Source organism: Gorilla gorilla, chromosome 1 (assembly GCF_029281585.2).
Source record: "Gorilla gorilla gorilla isolate KB3781 chromosome 1, NHGRI_mGorGor1-v2.1_pri, whole genome shotgun sequence".
Classification (NCBI taxonomy): Eukaryota; Metazoa; Chordata; class Mammalia; order Primates; family Hominidae; genus Gorilla; species Gorilla gorilla.
In genome coordinates, this window is record NC_073224.2 from 132207292 (window position 1) to 132230683 (window position 23392).

The 23392-nt window shown below is 37.8% G+C and overlaps 1 protein-coding gene across 3 annotated transcripts in view; it reads left to right on the forward strand.

Annotated features, from left to right (window-relative positions):
• Positions 1–23392, forward strand: part of VAV3 (vav guanine nucleotide exchange factor 3) — a 388694-nt gene that overhangs the window by 174735 nt on the left and 190567 nt on the right. For 2 of the 3 annotated variants that reach the window (XM_019039089.3, XM_019039034.4), the window contains exons 3-9: positions 8303–8361; positions 10488–10553; positions 14932–15040; positions 17034–17126; positions 19248–19316; positions 21207–21310; positions 22585–22684. In XM_019039089.3, the coding sequence (XP_018894634.2) occupies positions 8303–8361; positions 10488–10553; positions 14932–15040; positions 17034–17126; positions 19248–19316; positions 21207–21310; positions 22585–22684 (600 nt within the window). Of the gene's footprint in view, positions 1–8302; positions 8362–10043; positions 10115–10487; positions 10554–14931; positions 15041–17033; positions 17127–19247; positions 19317–21206; positions 21311–22584; positions 22685–23392 lie in introns of those variants that run through there. The other variant, XM_055376632.1, reaches the window with a different exon arrangement.

A 23392-nucleotide genomic window follows, 5' to 3' on the forward strand; every position in this document is an offset into this window, starting at 1 on the left:
TAGAAAAAATTTGCTCAATGACCTTCTTTCTCTCAGAATCTGAAAAATATCCACTTTTAATCAAATAAGAAATATATCATTCAGAAAATGGCAACCACAAAAAGCTTCTCAGAGAATAAGGTGCAAGTGAATCTGCTTAGAATACACAAGTATTCTCACTGGAGTACGATGTGATGATGAGAGAGGTGGGCCAGAGACTGGTCATTCTTGCCCATCAAACCTGTATCAACCTGAAGAAAGAGAGTCTGGCAAATGTCCAGGTGCCCATCAAGATGCAGACTAGGATCACCTCTTTTAAAGATGCCTTTGAACCCCTCTAGCTCCCTCTGCCCACGAAGGGGTGCAACTGGCCTTGCTATCTCCCCTGGGCTTCAGATGTTGCTTGTCATACTAGTCTGTGTTTTCCCTCAGTACCCTTCATTGTTATGGTCTTTCCTAATAGACTGTTGGTTTTTTGAGAGCAGGAAGCATTGTATCCTCATTTTGCTCCCTGCAGCTTTTGGAGTGTGTATCTGGTGTATCTAGCACAGAATGAAGTGTTCAGTAAATACAAGAAACTTATAGAAAGGGTAGTGAAGTGGAAAGAGCAATAACCAGGACAGAAGAAAAGGGACCTGGTACTAACCCTGCTACTATTAGTTGTTTGACCTGGAGCAAGCTAGTTTTTCTGGGCCATGGTATTCTGACAGGCAAAGGAAGAGATTTACTGAGAATCTGGAAAGTCCATAAATGGTCCTTCAGAGGTCCCTGGATTTCTTGATATTAGATGCAGACTTTATGTGTGTGTGTGTGTATGTGTGTATGTGTGTGTGTAGATAGGTGGGTTTAATTTTTTGAGTAAATGAGTGATAGCTTTCATCACACTCTCAAAGGGATCTATAACAAAATAATAACCACTGAATAAAACATGATATCTCTAGAATTTGTAAGATAGAGTTGTGGGGCCTGGGTATAGGCATTCAGCTAAAGGACTTGTCTGGAAATTGCTATGAACAAACACACCCTAGTTACACAGATTTTTGTGTTTATTTGGAGTAGAGAGGTGTGGCTTCTCTGAGCCCATCCTGTGTACTATCCTTTCTTAGAACTCTTTCAGTTCTATGTGAGGTCACACTCACATTTTGTTTTCTGAAATACTTTACAAAGACCAAATCTGACTTTACCGATGATGATGAGGATGATGACAATGACAACAAAGGTGATGATGACGTTAGAAATAGCAGCAGAAGTATAGGACATTCTTCTATGTGCATATATCTGTCTGTCTGTCACCTCTTTAACACTGAAAGTAAACTTGTTTGATAAGTGATGTTTTAATTGTAATTTCGTAGGTAAGGGAACTAAGGCACAGAGCCTTGATCATCTTGACTCCCGTCGTTACCTTGCTAGTAAGAGATGGAGCTGGTCTTTGAACCTAGAAAATCTGGCTTCTGAGCCTGCACTTCTAATCAGTCCAGTATATGGCTTTTTTTTAAAGGAAGTTCTTGTTCTCTGTAGTTTCACTTTTGAAGATTCAAAAAATAGTAAGTATAGAATAATTCTTAAATTTATGATTGTAACCAAGGGCAGCACAAACTATAATTTGGATCCATTTAACCTATATAGATACTCTACTATCTTGAACAATGGAAATGTATTTCCCATAGTTCACAGTCTTCCTGACATAGAAATGTTTTGTTGATCTTATCTGGCTGTACTGCTTTGCTTTGCCCATAGAGGAGGTGCTAAGGACATTTTTCAACAGCATCCCACAGATCAAAGCAACAAGCAGGTGCTTCAGGAAATCCCTAAGATGTGTTGCTGGAAGTGACACTAAGCTGTAGTGTATCCTAATGGGGGTAATTTACTGTGTGAAATTAGAGTTTCAAAGAAAATTACGATAATGAGTTCTGTTGATTTCCTGGGAGAGTTAAGGTGAAACATGTTGTTAGTCTGAAATTTACCATCTGGTCTGGTTTAGAATTAGACCTAATTGTCAGATAACCTGGTGTCTGGGATGCCCGGATAGTATCAGGTCTCTGGGGTGCCTCTAGCTTGCAGTTGACCTGTTCTACAGACTATGCTTCTGTCTGAATTTCTCCACCCAGCACTCATGCCCACACTCCCAGTTCCCTCTTCTGGGGCCCAAGTTTTTCTCCACAACCCCACAGGGCACTTGCTCTGATCCTTCAGAAACCAGGATGCAACATCTGTGCCTTGAGCCTCTGCTGCTAGATAGCAACCTGATGTTGTAGGGGTGTGATGCTGTGGACCCCTTCTTGAACCCCTAAGCTCATCTTGCATTTGGGGCTCTAGCATGCAGCTGCCTGATTGCCCTTGCAGAGCCCACCTCCCTGTAAGTACCCTTTCCCTCGGAATTCCTTTTGAACCCAGGTTGTTGTTACTGAACCCAGCCTTTCCTTTTGGGTCTGGTATGGGTTAAGTGGTGAGATTTCAGAATAGAGAACTCAAGAAGATAAATCCATAATTAATTAGCAACTTTTTGGCAGACCTACATGTTGGTCTCATGGCTTCCTCTGGTTACTATGGCTGTGCCTTTCTTGACTCAGGACCTTAAAGGTAGCCATAACATACTGCTCCTGCTTAGATGACTTGTTTTAATTACAAATAACATCAACAGCACTAATGTGCTAGAGAAGCAAAGAGTGGACATTTTCCAGAATGTCTCATGAAGAGAATAGTTTCAAATGGGTAGTTTTATCAGTGTACAATATCACCATTCTGTTTTCAAAAGCTGTTTTATTTTGTGGTTTTTAAATTAACTAAGGGATGAAAAAAATAAAGAGCTAAAAGAAAATAAAAATCATCATTGGTTGAAAATGTTTCATAGGGGAACATGTCAGTATGTTTGTTGGCTCTAGGTTTGAGTAAATAGACAACACTGTCTCATATTTAATGTTTAATTTTCACAGTGGATTCTTCAATTATTCATTCTCCACTTGTGCCAGGTTGAGCCCTTTACATATCTGGACACCTATTATCCCTAATCTTTAAAACAATTTAGCAAGGTATTACTCTTTTATTTGTTTAAGCCAGAAATATTTTTGTGTTAAGTGGTTGCTATGAGCCTGTCTGTGAACTAGGTGATGGAATTACAACAGCGAAGAATCACTTTGATTCTACTGCCCTTAAGAAATTTTCCATTGTCAGATTGAAAGACCAATGAACAGATCACTGGCACGGCTTATGTTTTTATATACTCTTCAGGGGTGTCTAAATTTATGCAGATATTTTTCATATTGAAGCAATATTTATGCAAATATATTGAATATCATGCCTTTTGTCCTAGTCATCCCATTTAAAAATCTTTCCTATAGCAAAACCTGCACATAATTGAAAAGATCTTTGGCGAGAAAAATAATTGCAGATTTTGCAGAAAAATGTTGAAAAAGCTCATTAACAAGAGAATGGCTAAATCATTGCTGTTTATATACACTGAAATGTTACACAGCACTAAAATGAATAAAGTAGATGTATACATATGACATGACTCTGCTTTATTGTTAATGACAAAAGCATGCTGTAGAAAAATCTGTATAATAGGAATACATTACTTAATAAAGCAAAGGAAAAAAGAAAAACTCTGCTAGAGTCATACCAGATTTTTAGCTATGGTCCCATTTAGGCAGAAGAGAGAGGAGAGGTGTGAAGGGCATCTTTTATGTATTACTGTATTATTTCAGCCTGACAAAGTAAACATGTATTCTTTTGAAATATTATATATATATATATTTGAGACAGGGTCTTGCTCTGTCGCCCAGGCTGGAGTGCAGTGGCACAATCTCAGCTCACTGCAAGCCCCGCCTCCCAGGTTCACACCATTCTGCTGCCTCAGCCTCCCAAGTAGCTGGGACTACAGGTGCCCGCCACCATGCCCGGCTAATTTTTTTTTTTTTTTTGTATTTTTAGTAGAGATGGGGTTTCACCGTGTTGGCCAGGATGGTCTCGATCTCCTGATCTTGTGATTTGCCCGCCTCAGCCTCCCAAAGTGCTGGGATTACAGGTGTGAGCCACCAGGCCTGGCCTGAAATATTTTTAAAAGCCAATAAATTTTCATCATAATGAGGTGATAGATGCTACGGTGGAGTTATGTCCGGGGTCCTATGGGGACACAAAGGGGACACAGACCATGGGCCAGAGAAGGCTCCCTGGAGGAGTGGGTGGCCTCACTGGGTTCAGGATGGTACATGTCCACCATGTAGAAGACACAGAGAGAACAAGGGCTTCTTGCTTGGAAGCATCCTGGAGGCTTTGCTGGTAGGCGGCCTTGGGGCTGTCCACCTCCAGAGCCTTAACAGCTTGCCCAGGTCATCCTGGGTTCTTCTTCTTCCCTTAGCCCTCACAGAGCATCAGCTACTATTCCTGAACACTCCTCCCATTTCCACTACTTTCCTGTCTACTGCAGCCGTCTTGGTTCCAGTGCCTCACCTCTCACTTGGTGGTTGAGACAGCCCCCTCAGTTGGTCTCCTGGCCCCTTCTCTGTTCCCTATGTCCTCTACCCCAGTGTGCCCTTCACTTTGCTTTAAAAAGGCAGTTTTGACCCTGTGATTGTCCTTCCCACACTTTCTCAATGGTGCTTCCTAGCTTCTGGAATATAAGCCACCCTTCTAAAGCAGATTTGCAGAACCCTTTGTCTACCTTTCCCACCTGCCTCACAAACTAGCTCTTATTTATGTTATCCAGGATGATTTTCATTTCTTTACAGATGCCACTCTTCTTACTCACCAAGGGATAGACAAAGGGAAAGAAAGAAAATTCATGACATGGATTTACTCTAGTTGATTGTTGGCCTATTGACCTGCAGGTATTGTTACTAGCTATGTCTGTTTCTGGGAGTTAATGTATCTCAGAATTTCCTATTATTTTGTGGTAACAAGTTAGAAATTAATATATTGCAGGAAAATAGTCTTCTTAGTGTCCTTGGAGATGTTTTCTTTTGTAAAAATTCTTGAATGGATGTTTCCAATGGCAGGTCAGAATCCCCACAAAGAGGATTTAAGAATCTGGCATTAGTTTGTATACTTGTCTATTCCAAATCCGGATACACTTCGCCTTTATAGAATACACATTGTTCTAAAAACACCACATTGACTAAACAGTCTTTATTTGCTTTGGCTAAACTTAGAGTTAACGGATGGACTCAATGTACAGTAGGATAGACACAAAACTGAGTGCCAGTTCTCACTCACTTTAGGATACACTGCATGCTGTCTTTCCATTCCTCCTCATTTGCTGAATTTGTATATTTGTTATTTTTCTATTAGTGAATAGTAATAAATAACCCCTGTTAAGCAGAAGATAGGAGTTGGTCTCAGCTTGTTGATTTTCAGAAATGTTTGTCCTTATAAAACACATTCAATTCAGGACTAAACTAATAGACTATCATCTGGCTCCCTCTGGTGGACACTCATGAAAAAAATCAAGCTATAGTTTTCTGAAAGAGGCGGTGTGTAGGGAAGGGGTTGTCATTTTTCTGGTTGTTGGTGGGGGAAAAGGAATAGAAAATGCATTCTGATTTTGTAGATACATCATAGTTATTATAGAAAATATCCCCAAGGAGTAAAATGCATTGCTATATAAAATACATAATAGAATAGCAATAATAAAAGACATAACCGTAGTACTGCTATTGCTATTTTTCTTGTTATTAAGTAGTGATATATGCTGGGACCACAGTGTAAAGTAGAATCAGAGGCAGATTTCACCCCATAGCTTTCTAACAGTGATATATTAGAATAAGATGCATGCTAAAGTAAAGCAATGTAGTTAATTCAAGGGTCTGGATACTGTACTGATTATTCCAGAACCTCCCCAAAGTTAGACTTTTCGCTTAATAGTGAATAATTTTGGTATTTTAGCAAGTGACTATTTTTATTTTGAATTAGTTATTTTTGATAAATTTATTAGTATTTGTTCATTCTTGATCTTCTGAATTTACAAACTCACAATGTTTTATCTTTATTATGGGGAATTAATCAATATCAAGTTTTATCTGATTGGTTGTATATGTTTTGACATTAGATGTTCGACATAGTTGACCAGGAAGAAATTGCATGAAGGGTTTCAATTGTATTTTCTTTTCTTTTTCTAGTCTCACAGCAGGGGGCTAGGGTTAGAATATACAATTTTGGGGTCAGTAAATTAGCTCATCTAGTCACCATGCCCTTTGCTTCTTTCTAACCCTTTGGAACTATCCTAAAGAGTTTTGCTCCCTTCTCTTTTGTTTATGTAACAAATTTTCTTAATTTTTTTTTAAATTAATAAAAATTGTATGTATTGATCTTGTGCAACATGTTGGTTTGAAATATGTATACATTGTGGAATGGTTAACTGGAGCTAATTAACATATGTATTGCATCACATCTTTTTTATTGTATTGTGGTGAGAACGCTTAAAATGTAACCTTTTTGCAGTTTTCAAGAATGCAGTACATTGTCGTCATCTATATGTAATTCAATTAAATGTTATCTTTGTATAATAACTTTATTTTACATGATAATAAAAATTCACATTTACTGAGTTAAGGATATGATGGGCATGATCTCATTTAATTCTTTCAGTAACTCCATGAAGCAGTTAGCTATTATCTGCATTTTACAGAGGCTAGTAAAGGTGAGCATAGCTGAAAACTTGTGAGTCAGGGCTCCAGGTATTCTTACTCCAAAGCCAGGAGTTTCTAACTACAACCATGTATATATATAGTACCAGTTCCTGAAGTGGGTGAGATATAAGTGTATGTGTGGCTAGTACTCTCATGAACCTTCTACAGAGTACTGGAGACTTCATTTTTATGTTCCTGTCTCTGAAGTAAGGAATTAGATTACCTTAATTTAGAAACAGATTTTTGCCTTTTCTCGCTTTTTACTATCATTCTGAATAAGCCTTATGTAGAACCTCTTTAAGTTGTGTTTGTTAAAATTTTGAGAGTTAGGATGCATTATATCTATTATCATAAAAATAGACTTTATGGCCAGGCACGGTGGCTCTCCTGTAATCCCAGCACTTTGGGAGGCCAAGGCAGGTGGATCACTTGAGGCCAGGAGTCCGAGACCAGCCTGGCCGACATAGCGAAACTGCATCTCTACTAAAAATACAAACATTAGCCAGGCATGGTGGTGTGTGCCTGTAATCCCAGCTACTTGAGAGGCTGAGGCATGACAATCACTTGAACCTGGGAGGCAGAGGTTGTAGTGAACCAAGATCGCACCACTGTACTCCAGCCTGCACAACAGAGTGAGACTCTGTCTCAAAAAAGAAACAAACAAACAAACAAGAATAGACTTTATGAGAAAAATACATTTTAGATAAATGGCTTTCTCACTAAGTCTTCGAAAGAGACAATCTTAGGACAAAAGATTGAAGGAAGGGTAAAGTTGCTAGCAGAGTACATTTAACATTTAGATTTAAGTACTGAAGATCTTTATAAGGAATCTTTGAAACATAATTAAGGTTAATTTAGAAAACTTTTTCTGAAAACACTCAGAATTAAATTAAGGCAATTTCCTTAAAGTTGGTGATTATACAGAATAGCTACTATTTAAATAGTTTATGTGCTAGCTTATTTAATCCTCACGATAATGTAATGATTGTTAATAATCTAACTCTTATTATAGGCATTATCTAGAAGATGAAACAAAAGCTCAGAGAAGTTAAGTATTTTGCCCAAAAGTACTTGGCCAATAAATGGTAAGCTGAGGATTTAGACTCAGGTGGTCTGGCCCGAGAGCCCGCCCACAGTCTCACCTGCTTTGCTATATAGCAGGACTGTCCAATAGAACTTTCTGTGATGATGGAAATTTTTTGATAACTGTGTAGTTCTTTACAGTGGCCACGTGTGTGGCTACTGAACACTTAAAATGTGGCTAGTGCAACTGCAGAACTGGGATTTTTGTTTTTAAAATTTAAATTAATTTAAATAGCCTCATGTGGCTAGTGGGTACTATACTGGAGAATACAGCTTTCCAGAATCTTTCAGATTCTGTAAAAGTAGAGATATAAGTTGCTTGGGGCCACCCAGGCTAACTTTGTGTTATACTGATATAGAATCTGCAACTCAAATGGGTTAGTAATCTACTTAAAGTAATAAAGTAATTTATTACTTTAAGTAATAATTATAATTATAAAATTATAATCCAGGTGTTTATACTTCCCAATCACAGCCCTTCTCATTCTGCACATCTTTGACGTCTGCAAATTTATGTTTCTGCTGCTATGGTTAATATTAGATTGAAAAAGTTTTGGAAAAAGAAATCTTATATTTTCCAAACTACATATCTAATTAGTATTTTCCTCTTTTCTCAGGTTATAGAAACATTATCACGACTTTCTCGAACACCTATAGCATTGGCCACAGGAATCAGGTAAGCTCTGTTTTCGTTGTTCATGTGTCCCATTGAGTTCAGTGTAATGATTCTTTATTAAATGGTTACTATTTGTGAAGCATCTTGCACACAGGTACTATGTCTCATTCGTGAAGAGTGCCTGGTATGTAAGTATCCCGTACACATTTGAAATTAATTGAGCAAGGTAGAAGTTATTGATAGAGTTGAATAACACATTGGCTAAACATTGTTCTCAATTCACAAGTGACTGTCACTGGTGTGGTTCTTTTTTAAACTTTCCTCCAACATTTCTGTACATATGATTCATTAAATACAAATGCTTAAGTAAATAAATATTTATAAGATGTTGTAATATGTTTATTTCCTATAGAGTAGAACATAATAACTCATAGCTTTTAGGATTTTAAGAAATAATCAGACAAGTATAAAACATGTGTACAAGAATGTGTATTGAAGGTTCAGTAGTAAATTAAAAACCTGGAAGTAAATTGGTTAAATATAGTATGGCATCTCCTTGCAATAGAGTATTATGCAGTTGATAAGCATAAAAATATAGATGTGTATGTTGTGTTGAGCCTTTTCTGTTTCAGATACTACATACTTAAGTTAGATCAGTCAGCAAAGATGTATTACATAAGTAACATTAGGAAATAAAGCAAAATAGTCTCTACTCAGCCTGGTTTCATGGAAATGGATCAAATTTGTTTTTTACCTTCTTTATTCAGTGCTCCATATTTCTGTCTCCAGCCATCACAGCCATTTTTCTGTGTCCAGCTCACATTCACATTCTAAGGGAGAGAGGATCCAAGCAGGACTTAGTGGGGTTCTCTGCACTGGCTACAAAGCACAGTGAGCTCAGGAAAAATGCCCTGCTGGTACAGGACCTTTCTCAGAAATGGGCCATGAATTTGGCAGCTTTCTATGTATGTGGTCTGTCGGCTGGATAAATGTTTAACTCCTAATTTGCTCTTCAATACATGCATACCTTTCATGTCAATATATATTTTATGTTATTATATGTAAACAGATTTTTTTTAAAGCATGATCAAATTTTTATGTATTGATTCTGAAAAAACGTAAGTCAAAATTTTTCTCCTTTTTAATTTTCTCATCTATATTTTCTACAATGAACTTGCATAGTAAAATGTGCCTTAATTTATAAAAAATGATTATGAGACTACATTTCTCACACACTGATGTATTTGAAAAACCTAGTCTCCTCAAATGTCTTCAGTATTAAATTAATCCATAAGTCAATGTGAAACTCTGCTTTTAATGTAACTAGTAATTATTTAAAGCTTATTTATTATTTTGATGGAGCCTCTGGTTTTTATGAAACGTGATATGCTGGCTGCCTGAAAAGAGTAGAATTTTTGGCACAGTATGCTTACTGTGATTTTGTTAGACATAAATTTAAGGCAGTTATGAAAAAAGGACATAGTACCATGATGCAAACAAGGAAGCCACACAGTGGGAATAGGAGATACATTAAAGGTGATTTTCTTGAATAGGGAACAAAGAAAACACTCTGTTCACCCCAAGGTCTGGTTGACTCATTTGTCTAATAAATGAAAATAAAACATACAGCTTAAATACCCTAAAGTCTGAGCAGAAATGTCAGGGTCAATGACTGTATATGTAAAGGGCACAATGTTTTTGTCTTCTACTAGTTTTCATCTACACTAGTGAACGGAGCCATGGAAGGATGATTGCTACCAAATTATTTGTTATCAGATCCCACAGCTGAAAAGAGAGGGTGCTGAAGGCAAGGGTACATGCACAGCTGTTTGTTGTCTGACTTGGGGTGCTGCAGTGGGTGAGGTGACCCTGCAGGTATGTGGCAGGTGGGAGATCAGATAAGCACGTTATTATGACCCCCTGCACATGTGACTGTGGTGACCAGCTGTAATTGCTTCAGATGATTTCAGGTGGCAGGTGTTACAGCCTCCCTAGGGGAACCCCAGACAAAGCCACTGAGCAGGCACTTTAGGGAAAGCCCTAGATATTGTTAGACATGGTGACTGATCTGACCATTTTGGCAGCAGACAACTTACATATTTAGTGAGGGATAAGTGCCCAGCCTGATTGTTGCTCGTTCACTCATGGGTTTGTTTTTTTGTTTTTTTTTTTTCACCTCTTCCTAGGCCCTTCCCAACAGAAGAAAGCATTAATGATGAAGACATCTACAAAGGCCTTCCTGATTTAATAGAGTATGTTGAAAATTTCGAGCAAAATTTAGCCATTGCCAATTTATGTGTCCATTGTGGGTTTTAACTGTGGATGTTAAAGTAAGCTATCTGAAGGAGGAAAAGTGGCTTAATTACTGATTAACCTTAAACTGGCGATGGAAAGCTTTACAAGAAAATGTACTTCAACTGGTTTTTAGTTCCTGTTTTGTGTCCCCATGAAGAATAAAGAAACTTACTGTAATGAAGTAAAATTTCAAAGTTTCTCAAAGGCATAACAGAAGTAGTAGATAAAACTGGAGTTAGACAGGGAACAATTTAAAAGAAATAGAATCTGCTGCTGGAGTTGTGGGACACATGGTGCGTGCCTTATAAGTTCAAGGAAGGGAGAGATAAGTGTGGGTTGGAGCTATTCAGGATGTTTTAGTAGGCGGTGTTTGTTCTGAACAGAGAATCTTTTTGGGCTCTATTATTTAATAGTCAAGAGAGGCAAAAGGTCCTTGCAGCCGATTATCTTCTGCTGATTGAGTGACTTGTACAGATGACAAATAAATATATGCGTGATCGTTACTCCTCAAGGAACTGATGACATGGATCAGGCATGTTTGCAAAGAATCATAATAAGAAATAGATTATGCCCCAAGACAGATTCAAATGCTATGGAACTTCATCCATTCATTCATCTATCCTTCCTCATACACCCAACACACTGGGCTTGTTTTAGCCTTGTGACCTTTACACCTGCTATTCTTTCTGCCTGTTTGACTGATCCCTCAGCGTTCAAGTTTTTGCTTAGATTTCTCTACAGAGAGGCCTTCTCTGACTATCCTGTCTAAAATTGCCACCACCCCCTCACATTGCTGTGTTTTTACAGCATTTGCTAATGCCTGAGACAGTCTTGGTTTGCTTCATTTATTGTTTGTCTCCTCATTAGAAGGCACACTTTTGTGAGGTGTGGGACTTTGCCTTGTTCATGGCTGTATTCCTAAAACTTCACAGTGTCTGGCATATAGTAGGTACTCAATAAGTATTTGTTTTCTAAATTAATAAGTCAAAACTGCATCTAGCATCTACTGTTTGCCAGGGATTACACGTGGCAATAATAATAACAGCTTACTGAGTTTCCATTTGTGTGCTAACCAGGTTATATGCACTATCTTATGTAATACCACAATATTACTAGGTTGTTATTATATCTTCACAGTTTAAAAGTGAGAAAACTGAATTTTGAAAAGCCTAGTTACTTGCTGAGGGTAATATTGCTAGTAATTGCAGTCTTTGGATTTGAACTCAGACACCTCTTATTCTAGAGCTGAGGTTGTTAGTCACAGCCCCAACTTCCAGATCCCTCTCAGAGCTTTTAGTAAAAGAGTAGAGGGGGTGAGCGCACCCACTGCAGTCACATGATGGATGGCCAGCAGCTCTTTCCAGGGTAGGTGGCCTTGAGAATGACCTTTCAGTCTTATATTTTAAATATCTATTAAGAATAGTTTCTTATCTCTTAAAATCTCTAAGAACTCACCAACAGTAAGCAAGATAGTGCCAGTTGTTTTATTGAATTGGTTGTAATCTTCATAAAGTGACTAAGATTATTGGTAATGTACTCAGATTGTTTAAGGGGAATGTTTAATTTCTAGTGCCATGATGCTATTCTTTTTTATTTTTTTTTTTTGTGACTGAGTCTTGCTCTGGCACCCAGGCTAGAGTGTGATGGCACGATCTCAGCTCACTGCAACCTCCACCTCCTGGGTTCAAGTGATTCTCCTGCCTCAGCCTCCCAAGTAGCTGGGATTACAGGTGCCTGCCACTGCGCCCAGTTAATTTTTTATTTTTAGTAGAGACAGGGTTTCACCGTGGTAGCCAGGATGGTCTCGAACTCCTGACCTCGTGATCCACCTGCCTTGGTGTCCCAACGTGCTGGGACTGCAGGTGTGAACCACTGTGCCCAGCCGATATTCTTTTTTAACCCATACCAGTGGTGACTTACACCTATAAATTTTTATAGCTTCCCCATTTTGTTCTTTTCACTGATGTTATTTAGGCAGAGTTGATGTCAGGATAAATCCAGTGAGGATGCATTCCTAGCTAAATTTGGAGAAAACCTTGGTTTCCTGAATTGGCTGCTCTGAGATGCCAGCCCTTGCTCTGTGAGAGGCAGTCTGCTTTAAATTTCTACCTGGTGGCCGAAGGTCTGAATGTATTTGCAGGATTAAAAAAATTATTTATTTAATATGCCCAGGCTGGTCTCCAACTCCTGGGCTCACGCAGTCCACCCACCTTGGCCTCCCAAAGTTCTGGGATAAAAGGTGAAGTAGGGTTATCTTAAAAAAAAAAAAAAAGCAAATCTTTTATCCCTAGACATGCTTGGCTTTGAGTTTGCTGTGACAGCTTGATTTTTATTCTCAGCTTTATTACAATTTCTATGGGTAAATATACTTAACTCTAAATTTTGGGGCTGCATTCACCCAAAGGGAAGCCCTTGGAATAAATACTGGCCTGGTCCCCACTGTGGAGGCAATCATTGTTTCCTAAGTTGGGGAGAAAGCCACAGGATGGAGTGGAGAGGGCAGGTAATGGCTACACTGTACAGTGTCCTTTTAGTATCAGGGTGCCAGACATGCCCGTATGTAGGTGGCCTTACATGTCGATTGTTTTTGATTTATTGACCATTTGAAAAATATCACAGCTTTTTTCTTTCCTGGCTCAGAAATCAGAAATTGTTGACTAAGCTGTTAGCAAGAAAAGCAGCTTTAGCAGCTTTAGTAAAGGATTGAATAACAAAAGCAAAACAGTTCTAGACCTGTCTTGTGTGTGTGTTTGCGTTTGTGCACTTGCATGCACGCATGCACTCACACATGCGTGTCATTCTTACAGGTCTTAAAATAGAGAAAAGACAGCCAGGCACGGTGGCTCATGCCTGTAATCCTAACATTTTGGGAGGCTGAGGTGGGCAGATCACCTGAGGTCAGGAGTTTGAGACCAGCCTGGCCAACATGGTGAAACCCTGTCTCTACTAAAAATACAAAAATTAGCTGGGCATGGTGGTGCGTGCCTGCAATTCCAGCTACCCAGGAGGCTGAGGCAGAAGAATCGCTGGAACCCAGGAGGTGGAGGCTGCAGTTAGCACCACTGTACTCCAGCCTGGGCAACAGAGTGAGACTCTGTCCCCCAAACAACAACAACAACAAAAATAGAGAAAAGTCTGTGCTAATTTATATGATTCATTCCTTTACTGTCATGGGAAATAGTCAAATGTAGGACTTCAGCAAGGTTGACTTTTTTGCAGGGGTGTTGATGTTAGGGATGACAAGCAGGAGTTCTGGGATTAGGAGTGCCAGGGAAATGAATTTCAGTCTATTTTTCTTCCAAACAGGATCCCCTCCAATGCAGAACCTGTTTTTTCATTATTTTATATCTCAGCTCCTTCATGAACTCACCAGACCTTCCTATCCTTTGATGTGGTACAGAGAATGTGCAAACCGATTTACCTGCCCTAACGTTCTCTGGCCAGATTGCTGCCTAAACCCCTCAGTATGGAAATTATGTTACTGCCAATATGGATCACCATCTCCCTAGTGTCCCAAAGTAGAAAGCTCTTCCTTCCTCCTCTCTCCCTTATTCTCAGTGTTCACCAAGTCTGGTTGTCCCAGTCTCCTATCTCTGTCTGTTCCTCTCCTCATCTGTCTTTATGTTAGTTATGGCCCTGAATATAAAACAGATAAAGGAAGGGTCTGGTTGATGGGGGACTGGTGGGTTTCCTCTGAGTGGGCTTGAAAGAGCATGGGTTGAAAACCACTGGATTAGATGCTGATTATAACACTGCAGTAACTGATGCTTTTATAAGACCACTTATGACATATTAGATACAATTTAACTCTCCTATCTTCTCCATATTATACCCATTAATACAGTTGATGAAACTGAGGTCTTGAAATATGAAAATTGGGAGGCAGTATGATAGAGTGGGTAAAACACTCAGAGTTAAGACAGACTTGGTTTTAAATATTGGATCTGCCAGTGACTACCTGGGTTATTTTTAAAGTCAAATAGCCTTTTGGTCTTTCAACTTCCTCATCTCTTTAATGGATTAAATAATAATGCACACCTGATCATTAATGTTGGATGAATCATGTAAGATAATATATGTAGAATAATTATTTTTGTGCTTATACATAGTAACTACCCAGTAAATGATGGCTGCCACTGCCCTCGTTATTGGATTCTGTAGTTGTCATTGTACTTATTAAGAGGGACAAAGTTGTAATGTAAACCTTTTGAACTCTTTCCATTAATTCCATTTTATTTCCTTTCTGGATTTTTTACTAAAATCCAGTAGGCTATTTGTAGCTATTGCATTTACTGCATAATAGAAAATGACCTTATATGATATCCTTTGTTGTAGTGAAACCCTTGTGGAAGATGAAGAAGATCTCTATGACTGTGTTTATGGGGAAGATGAAGGTGGAGAAGTCTATGAGGACTTAATGAAGGCAGAGGAAGCACATCAGCCCGTAGGACTTTTACTTGTTTTTAAAGTTACTCTGAATATTTTATTAGGAAAGACTAATTAACATAATAATTTATGTAACATCTGCTGGGATTTTTTTTAACCTTTGCTTGCTTATAACTATATAATTATGACTTGTTACTGCATTTGGAGACATATGCATGACCTTTCAGAGTTCAAAACAACCATAGGGAATCTTTGGTCTAATCTTTTCATTTCGCTAGTAAGGAAACAAAGTCTGAGAGAGAAATGAAGTGCCACCCAGTTAAATAATGGCAGGGTGGTAGTAGAATAGAATTTTAGGGAATCATGAAATTATACTCTTATAAAAGTAAATTTCTTACAACACAGGTAAATTTTTCCCTTTAAATTTGACATAAGATAAAATATATATTAAAGAGTATTTCTTCACATTTGTTAAGTGTTAATATGAGGTACCGTTTTTCTTTTGTTTCATGGTAACTCTCCTGGCTTTCCTACTCATTTATAAATTTAGTTTCAGATATTGTCATAGCCAATATGAGCCCTCAAAACCTTATCTGCCATTAATATATCCAGAACATTCAGAAAGGATTACTTTGGATTATTTTCTCATTTACAATTTGAAACAACAACAGAAAAAGTCAGTTGCTTAGGTTCTTAATAACTTTTTCTTGTATATTAAAGACTTTTCTTTACCAGCTGCTTGGTAATTTTTGTTTCCACAGTGCTTTGATGAATGCGCTTAGCTCTCTCTATGTTCCTACTGTTAATAAAAGGCTGGTGGGTTGTCCAGTAGCTTCTGTGGAATGGAAACAAGGTACCTGCCTGTGTTCGAGAAATATAATGCAAGTGTGGTTTAACCATTGCATAGGCTGACAGCCCATCTGTGGCAGCATTTTCAGAACATTTTTAGGTGACCGAATATCATCTGTGCCTCCTGTAATTGTTAACTGCATTGAGTGCTAGTGCATTCTTCACTGTCTCCCGCAAGGGCAGTCCTCACTCAGCTGATGGGGTGAACAGTGATAATAATTCAGATGGAGAGGACTCTTCTTGCGCACTTGGAAAAGTGCTAAGTGCTTTATACTGTTTATCTTATTTACCATTCCTTGGGGTTGGTACTGTAATTCTCTCTGTTTGACAGATAAGAAAACTGAGTCAGAGAAATTTAGTGATTCATTCACAGTTAGAAAAGCTAACAAGAGGCCGGGCGCGGTGGCTCACGCTTGTAATCCCAGCACTCTGAGAGGCCGAGGCAGGCAGATCATGAGGTCAGGAGATCAAGACCATCCTGGCTAACACAGTGAAACCTCGTCTCTACTAAAAAATACAAAAAATTAGCTGGGCGTGGCGGCGGGCACCTGTAGTCACAGCTACTTGGGAAGCTGAGGCAGGAGAATGGCGTGAACCCAGGAGGCAGAGGTTGCAGTGAGCCGAGATCGCGCCACTGCAGTCCAGCCTGGGCGACAGAGCGAGACTCTGACTCAAAAAAAAAAAAAAAAAAAAAGAAAAGCTGACAAGAAAACTGCTGTTGAACCCAATTCCATCAGATTCCAGAATCTTTGATTTTAGTGTTGTGCTCTATGACTTCCAATCTTAAATACTTAGTTAAAAAGTCAGGCAGTAAGATGTTAATGTTACTTTACCAAATACCTTTTTATTGTTTTTGCAGTTATTTCTATAGCATTTGTTAAGTGTGCTGTACATTAAGGAAACAATCATACACCATTTATGGTGTTTCCAACTTTATGAACATTTTAATAAGAGATATTTTAACTTAGAGTGTCTACATTCAGAAGCTTATTTTTTAATCATCTAAATCTTTGTCATTACATTGTTCACGATTTTTATAAAAACAGCAAAGATGCCTCACAAATGCAGTGAGATGTCTTTCAATTATGTGTTTTATTAGAAAGGAAAGTTTAAGAAAGTCAGCAATGCTTTTGATCTCTACTTCCCGATAGGTTAATGTATGATTTTATTAAATCATTTTATTTTGATAATTCTAACTGCAGAAATGTCCAGAAAATGATATACGAAGTTGTTGTCTAGCAGAAATTAAGCAGACAGAAGAAAAATATACAGAAACTTTGGAGTCAATAGAAAAAGTAAGTCATCAGGTATTATTTTTGATGCCCAAATACTGCCTAATTTGGTTAATATATTAGACTCACTGTTTCTTCTGAATGTGTGTATGTGTATTATAATTTTTAGGAGAACTTTGTACTTAAAGATCTCAAAGCAGATTTATTCATTTTACAACTATTTATGGATGTCTTAGTACCTGAGTGGCACTGTTTCAGGGACTAAGGATATAGTAATAAATACAACAGTATTCTGATTCTCATGACACTTTTTCCCATGGGAGGATTTAGAATGTAAGCAAATAAATATGCCAGATGGTCATAAGTTTTCTGAAGAAAAATAAGGCAGGGGAATAAGATAGAGAGTGATGGGGGGGAGGGCTGGTGGCATTTTATAAAGAGTGGTAGCAGAAGCCCTCTGTGACAAGATTAAGTGGGCAGCTAAGTGAACTGAGGGTGTAAGCCGTGTACATATGCCAACGAAGATCATTCCTGAGAGAGCCCCTCTGATTGGAAAGTGTTCAGCATGTGCTTCAAGGGCAGCAGCAGTCCAGTGTGGCTGGAGCAGAATGAGGGAAGGGGACTGAGCATGAGGTGGGAGGGCTGGTGGGCCTCTAGGCCATGCAAGGACATTGGGAAGTGTTGTGAGCAGAAGTGACATGATGTGATTTAAGTCTTTAACCTCTCATTCTGGCTCTTGTGAGGCAAGAGTGGTAACTAAGAGAAGAATTAGAAGAAAATTATGTTAATCAAGATGACAAAAATGGTGGTATAGGTGGTCAGATTCTGAGTAAATTTTAAACATAGAACCAACCGGATTGGATGATGAATTAAGTAAAGGATGTGAAAAAAAGAGAGGAGTCAAGGATGACCGTAGGTTTTGGCATGAGCAACTGCATGAATGGTGAAGATTACAGAGGTGGGGAAGGACAGGCTTGGGAATCAGGAGTCTGTTGGAACAAGTGAAATTTGTGATACCTATTAGACTTTGAATGGGATTTGTTGAGAAAGGTGTTAGGTATATGAATCAGGCATTAAGGGGAAAGACTGAATTGACAAATAGATTGGGCCATTATCATCACACAATGGCATTAAGGCCCTGGGACTAAGTGAGATCACCCTAGTGAATGCATGTTAGGGAAGAGGTTTGAGGCCACTTCTCCAGACTCTCACATTTAGAGGTTAGGGAAAGTGAAAGTATGCAAGCATTATTTAGAAGAGTAGAAGAGTAGATTGACTAGGGAACTGTAGTAGCACTATGTAGCGTTACAGGCCCAGTTGAGTTTTGTGGTCATATTTAAAATTAGACGATCGGTAATGTCCATGCTTAACTTCTTAGATACAGTCACAAAATATGTGGCAAGTTAGACTTGATCAGGGTATTTGTTTTTCTGGAAAAGCACGATGGAAGAAGAGAGTAAGAGGATTTACAGGGAAGTGATTCATGGAGTATAAACTCGGTTAGGAGGGAAATGAGGACATGACGGAGGTGGGATGGTTAGTGGACTGGCTGACCCAATTCCTTGAAATTAGTGCTATGGAGCATATGAAGTTGTTGATAATGACAAGGTCTGTGAGTATGGCCATAAGATTTAGGAGTTGAGCTAGAGTGGAGCACAAGATTATTTGTGGTCAAGGAACTGAGAGACCAGTACTAGAAGGATCCTCTGCACGGATACTGAGAATGCCGAGAATGAAAGAGAGATGGTAGGCCAGAAACTAAAATTCTCAAGGAATAATTCATAAATTGCATACATAGATTATTGATCCCAGGGATCTAGAATCTCCACAAAACATTTGGGAAATATTACTGTGTAAGTCTTCATATACATCTCCAAAATGTTGCCATTTTTTGCCAACTCAGACAATAATGTTCTTTTCTTCCTTCCTTTTGGAAGCATTTATTGTCTAAACCATTTTATTTTATACTTTAAATGTATTAATATTAGCTCGTATTTATGTTTTTATATATCTATTCAAGTGTAAAGTCTTTAAGTTAGATAAAATAGTTTCTACAATTTTGGTGTTTATAATGCTGATCAACAATTGACTTTCAAAACGTATTTGTTGTTTGTTGATGAAAAACTATTATATAGATTAGGACAAGTTATACTTAATTACTATTTTCTTCTTCTTTCCTGGTAGTATTTCATGGCACCACTAAAAAGATTTCTGACAGCAGCAGAATTTGATTCAGTATTCATCAACATTCCTGTGAGTAAAAATATGCTAGCTAAAATTGTGGTGTACTTCAATAAAATCTTCATTTCCTTAGGGGGTTCTAGATCCCTATTTTAATACTCTTTTGTATTATTTAAGAATATTGGCCTTATTTATTTATTTTTTGCTTTTCCAGTTTTTATATCCTTATTTTCTTGAAATAACTGATGTATCATATCTTCAACCAAAAGTCAGTCAACATGTATGAAGAGCACAAATGGAAAAATAACTTTCATGTGTTATTCTTAACTGTTTGTCATGAAGAGGTAGTCTCAAATAATCTGGGGATCCACGTCCATCCCCACACTTCCCTGCGGAGCTCTGTTGCTCTTCCAGCCCCTCAGACCTTGTCTTGTAGGTGATGTCCTCACCATATCAGTTTCCCCTACTTTCCTCCATTCCTCCACAACTTTGACTTCTACTATTTGGTGCTTTCTACTTCCAATTGTATCATATGTAACTCCCATTTCTGAAATACCCTACTTCCTTATGATTTACCAGACTATTTTAATTGTAAAATTTGAGGAGATATTTTTCGTTTACATTTATATAAGCATTTCAAGTTCCAGGGCACCTTACCAGAATCTTACAATCTTAAAAGGATATTTGCCCAGAAATCTAGAAGCAAGCTAAATGCCATGCCAAGTGAGGTAATGCTAGGCAAGATTCAAGTTCTCAGACCTCTAGGACTTGCTTTGGTTTATACATCCCCACCCCCATGCACGCGCGTACACATACACTGATAAATGTATATAAGCTTTTATGCACAGACCTGCTTGTATTACCTGAACAGTTCTTTGTGTTTTGATTCTATTGTGTTCTGTGTTGCTGAGTAGCAGTTGGTAAGCAATGGCATGTCATCCTTGTCCCTGATTTTGGCCGAATGAAGACATTCTTGTTGATTTATAACATGCACAATATCAGCTGAAGGTTTAGCACTAAATAAACTGCACATTTGGGGAAGATAAGGATCTTGAACCACTTAAGTATGGTCTTTATAACTTAGAGCCCACATCTTCATGTTTACTTTCTACACCACTAAGGAAAGAGCATGCTGTGGAGTCAATGTGTGCTCCAAGGTACACAGGATGAGATAATGGGAGAATTGGCACCTAGTTCAAGTTGCCTCATATCCTGGCTATGACATGTATTTACTGCCTGACTGAAAATTAGTTGCTTATCGGGAAAAATGTGAAATTCTGACATTTTGAGTTGCTCTGGTAAACTGTCGAATACAATTTATTTGCTCCTTATTTATGCCATTAGTTGCCTGATTTCAAGTAATTTAGTCTGATTATTGTTAGCTTAGCACCAGGACACCACTAATTGACCAAAGTACAAATTTACATGTTTGTGTCACAAGGACATGAGTCATTATTTTATCCTGTCAATAAAACATTAGGCACTTGGACAGTTTTATTTAAAAAATTTACAGTGATTATAAAACAAAAATAAGCTATACATATTTTTACACAAGGAATAAATTATCCTTTAATAACTAGTGAGATAATTTCTTTTTTCACAGGACGCTGACATTTCAACTGAGATCTGAAATTGCTGTTTCCCATCTGCATGGCCTGTCTCCTTCTCTTCTCCTCCCTCTCCTCTGCCTTCCTCTTATCTTCCTTCTTTTTTCTGCTTTCCTTCCCCTGCTCTCCCTCCTCCTCTTCTACCCTGTCCTCTCCTGCTGCTTCCTCCCCTTCCTCCCCCTTTCTCTCCCTGTTCTCCTTTTCCCTCTCTCTTTATTGGTGGAAGCAGTTTTATATATTGAGAGCATTCAGCATATCCTGAGTGGCAAGTCTAGCAACAAAAAGGATTCTGGGTTTGGGGTGTATTTTTCGGTTGTGATTCCTACTTTCCTTTCACATTGTTTTCTTTTCTTAGGAACTTGTAAAACTTCATCGGAACCTAATGCAAGAGATTCATGATTCCATTGTAAATAAAAATGACCAGAACTTGTACCAAGTTTTTATTAACTACAAGGAAAGGTAACTTTTGAAGTTTAAGTTTTGTGGGTCTTAGCTTGTAATTATAGTGAGGATTAGTATTAAAATAGCTAATGAATAGCTATTACTGCTGTTTATTACATTACTACCTGAGCAGTAATTAGAACATGGGACAATTACTTTCAGAGTAGTAGTTTGAGTTCTATATATGTAATTAAAAAAGAAAAAAAGAAGAAGAAGGAGGGGGGAAGGACCCAGTATGGTGCTTATTTTTTTGCGTCGCAAATCAAAAGGCTAAGTTTATTTTATAGGCTTTATCATTACTGAGCGATGTAATCTTCAGTAAGTCATTTTAAGTCTCTGAGCCTCTGTGTCCCCATCTGTAAACACCGGAGGTAGATTAGCTGGTACTTAATGCTTCTTCCACTTTTCTTCCAATTCTAGTATTTTATGACACTCTATTTTGGAGTATTAGATTCGCAGAGTCAGTTTCCCTTTCTAAGTTAAAAAAAAAAATCTCCTGACAACCTATATGAATTGGAGTATCAAGAAATTTTGCTTAAAATATAATTATCTCTCTTTTCAAATCAAGCAACGTATTTCCTAGTACTAAGAAGTGGCTAATAAATTACTTTGCATCAAGCCTTCGATAAATATTCACATCTTATTAGTAGTGTCTTTTTTCCAGTGGAGAGTTAAGAGAAACAATAAACCAACTGACCTCTTTGCAAAATATTTGTGTTACTACAGAGATACCTTCCCTGAAGTGGGTCAGATTCCATGTGATATGAGTTATCTTCTGTCCAGAACAGTTCAGGTCTCTCATTTTCCTCTCTTCAGATGATTTATGTTCCTTAATTAAAAAGTAGCAAGGAGTGAGAGGTTTAATAATGAAGGAGTTATATGTAGTGATTGGCATAAAATTGTAATAGAGAATAAAACTTTCTGAGTGTTTAGAGATAAAGTTTATCTCTTGTAAGAGCTTTAACAGAAATTTTTAATTTTGTTTTTGGAATGCATTTATGTCTACTCAAATAACATTAACAGTCATCAAGCCAGTTTGTAAATTATGCCTGCTATAAAAATGTAAATAGAATTAATCTCATTCAAAGTTGGAACTACAAATTAGTCATTACTATAAAAATGAGTGACCCTTATTCTATGACTGTGTATGTGGTATGTATTAAAAATAATTTCTACTGCTATTTTGGTTATCCCTAACTATGGTTTTAAAGTGATGAAGATTCTGCTTGTTTCCCCCTCCAGTTCATTCTTGGTTTTTTTCTTAGAGATTTATTCTCTTTTTTCCCTTTCAGATTGGTTATTTACGGGCAGTACTGCAGTGGAGTGGAGTCAGCCATCTCTAGTTTAGACTACATTTCTAAGACAAAAGAAGATGTCAAACTGAAATTAGAGGTGCCTATTTGTTTTTAGTTTATGACATAAAGCAAAATAAACCTAAAAGCAGTGTATTCCCCTTTATGATCAGTGAAGCAGTACATTTCCCATTATTTTAAATATAATTTCATGTCAATTTTATAAAATATTTAAATAGCTCTATAAAATAGTAATATGGTAGTAATAGTAACAGTCGTTAAAAATCTAACATTTATGGGCCTGTGTTTTACATGCATTATCTCATTAGGTCCTTCTGACTCTGTGAAATAGGTACAATTAATTTTCTCATCTTATGAGAAAGCTGAAGTTCAGAGAGATTATGAATAACTTGCGTAGATAGTAAGAAGTGCAGGACGAGTGAGATACGTTAGATAATGTATATGTAGATTTAAAATGTTTACTAGTTAGCTGGGCAGGGTGGCTCATGCCTGTAGTTCTAGCTACCTGAGAAGTTGAGGCCAAGGAGGATTCACTTGAGCCCGAGAGTTTGAAGCTGCAGTGAGCTATGATTGCACCACTGCACTCCAGCCAGGGTGGCAAAGCAAGACCCTGTATCAAAAACAAAATAAAAAAGATGTTTACTAAAAATATGACATTTAGAGTCAGATGTATTAAAAGGGCATACATCTTGCCCACAAGAAGGAAGAGAAGACAAACACAAATATGATAGGATTAAATAACATGTGATAAGCACTGTATAATAGGGCTCTGTAAGACTGAATCTAC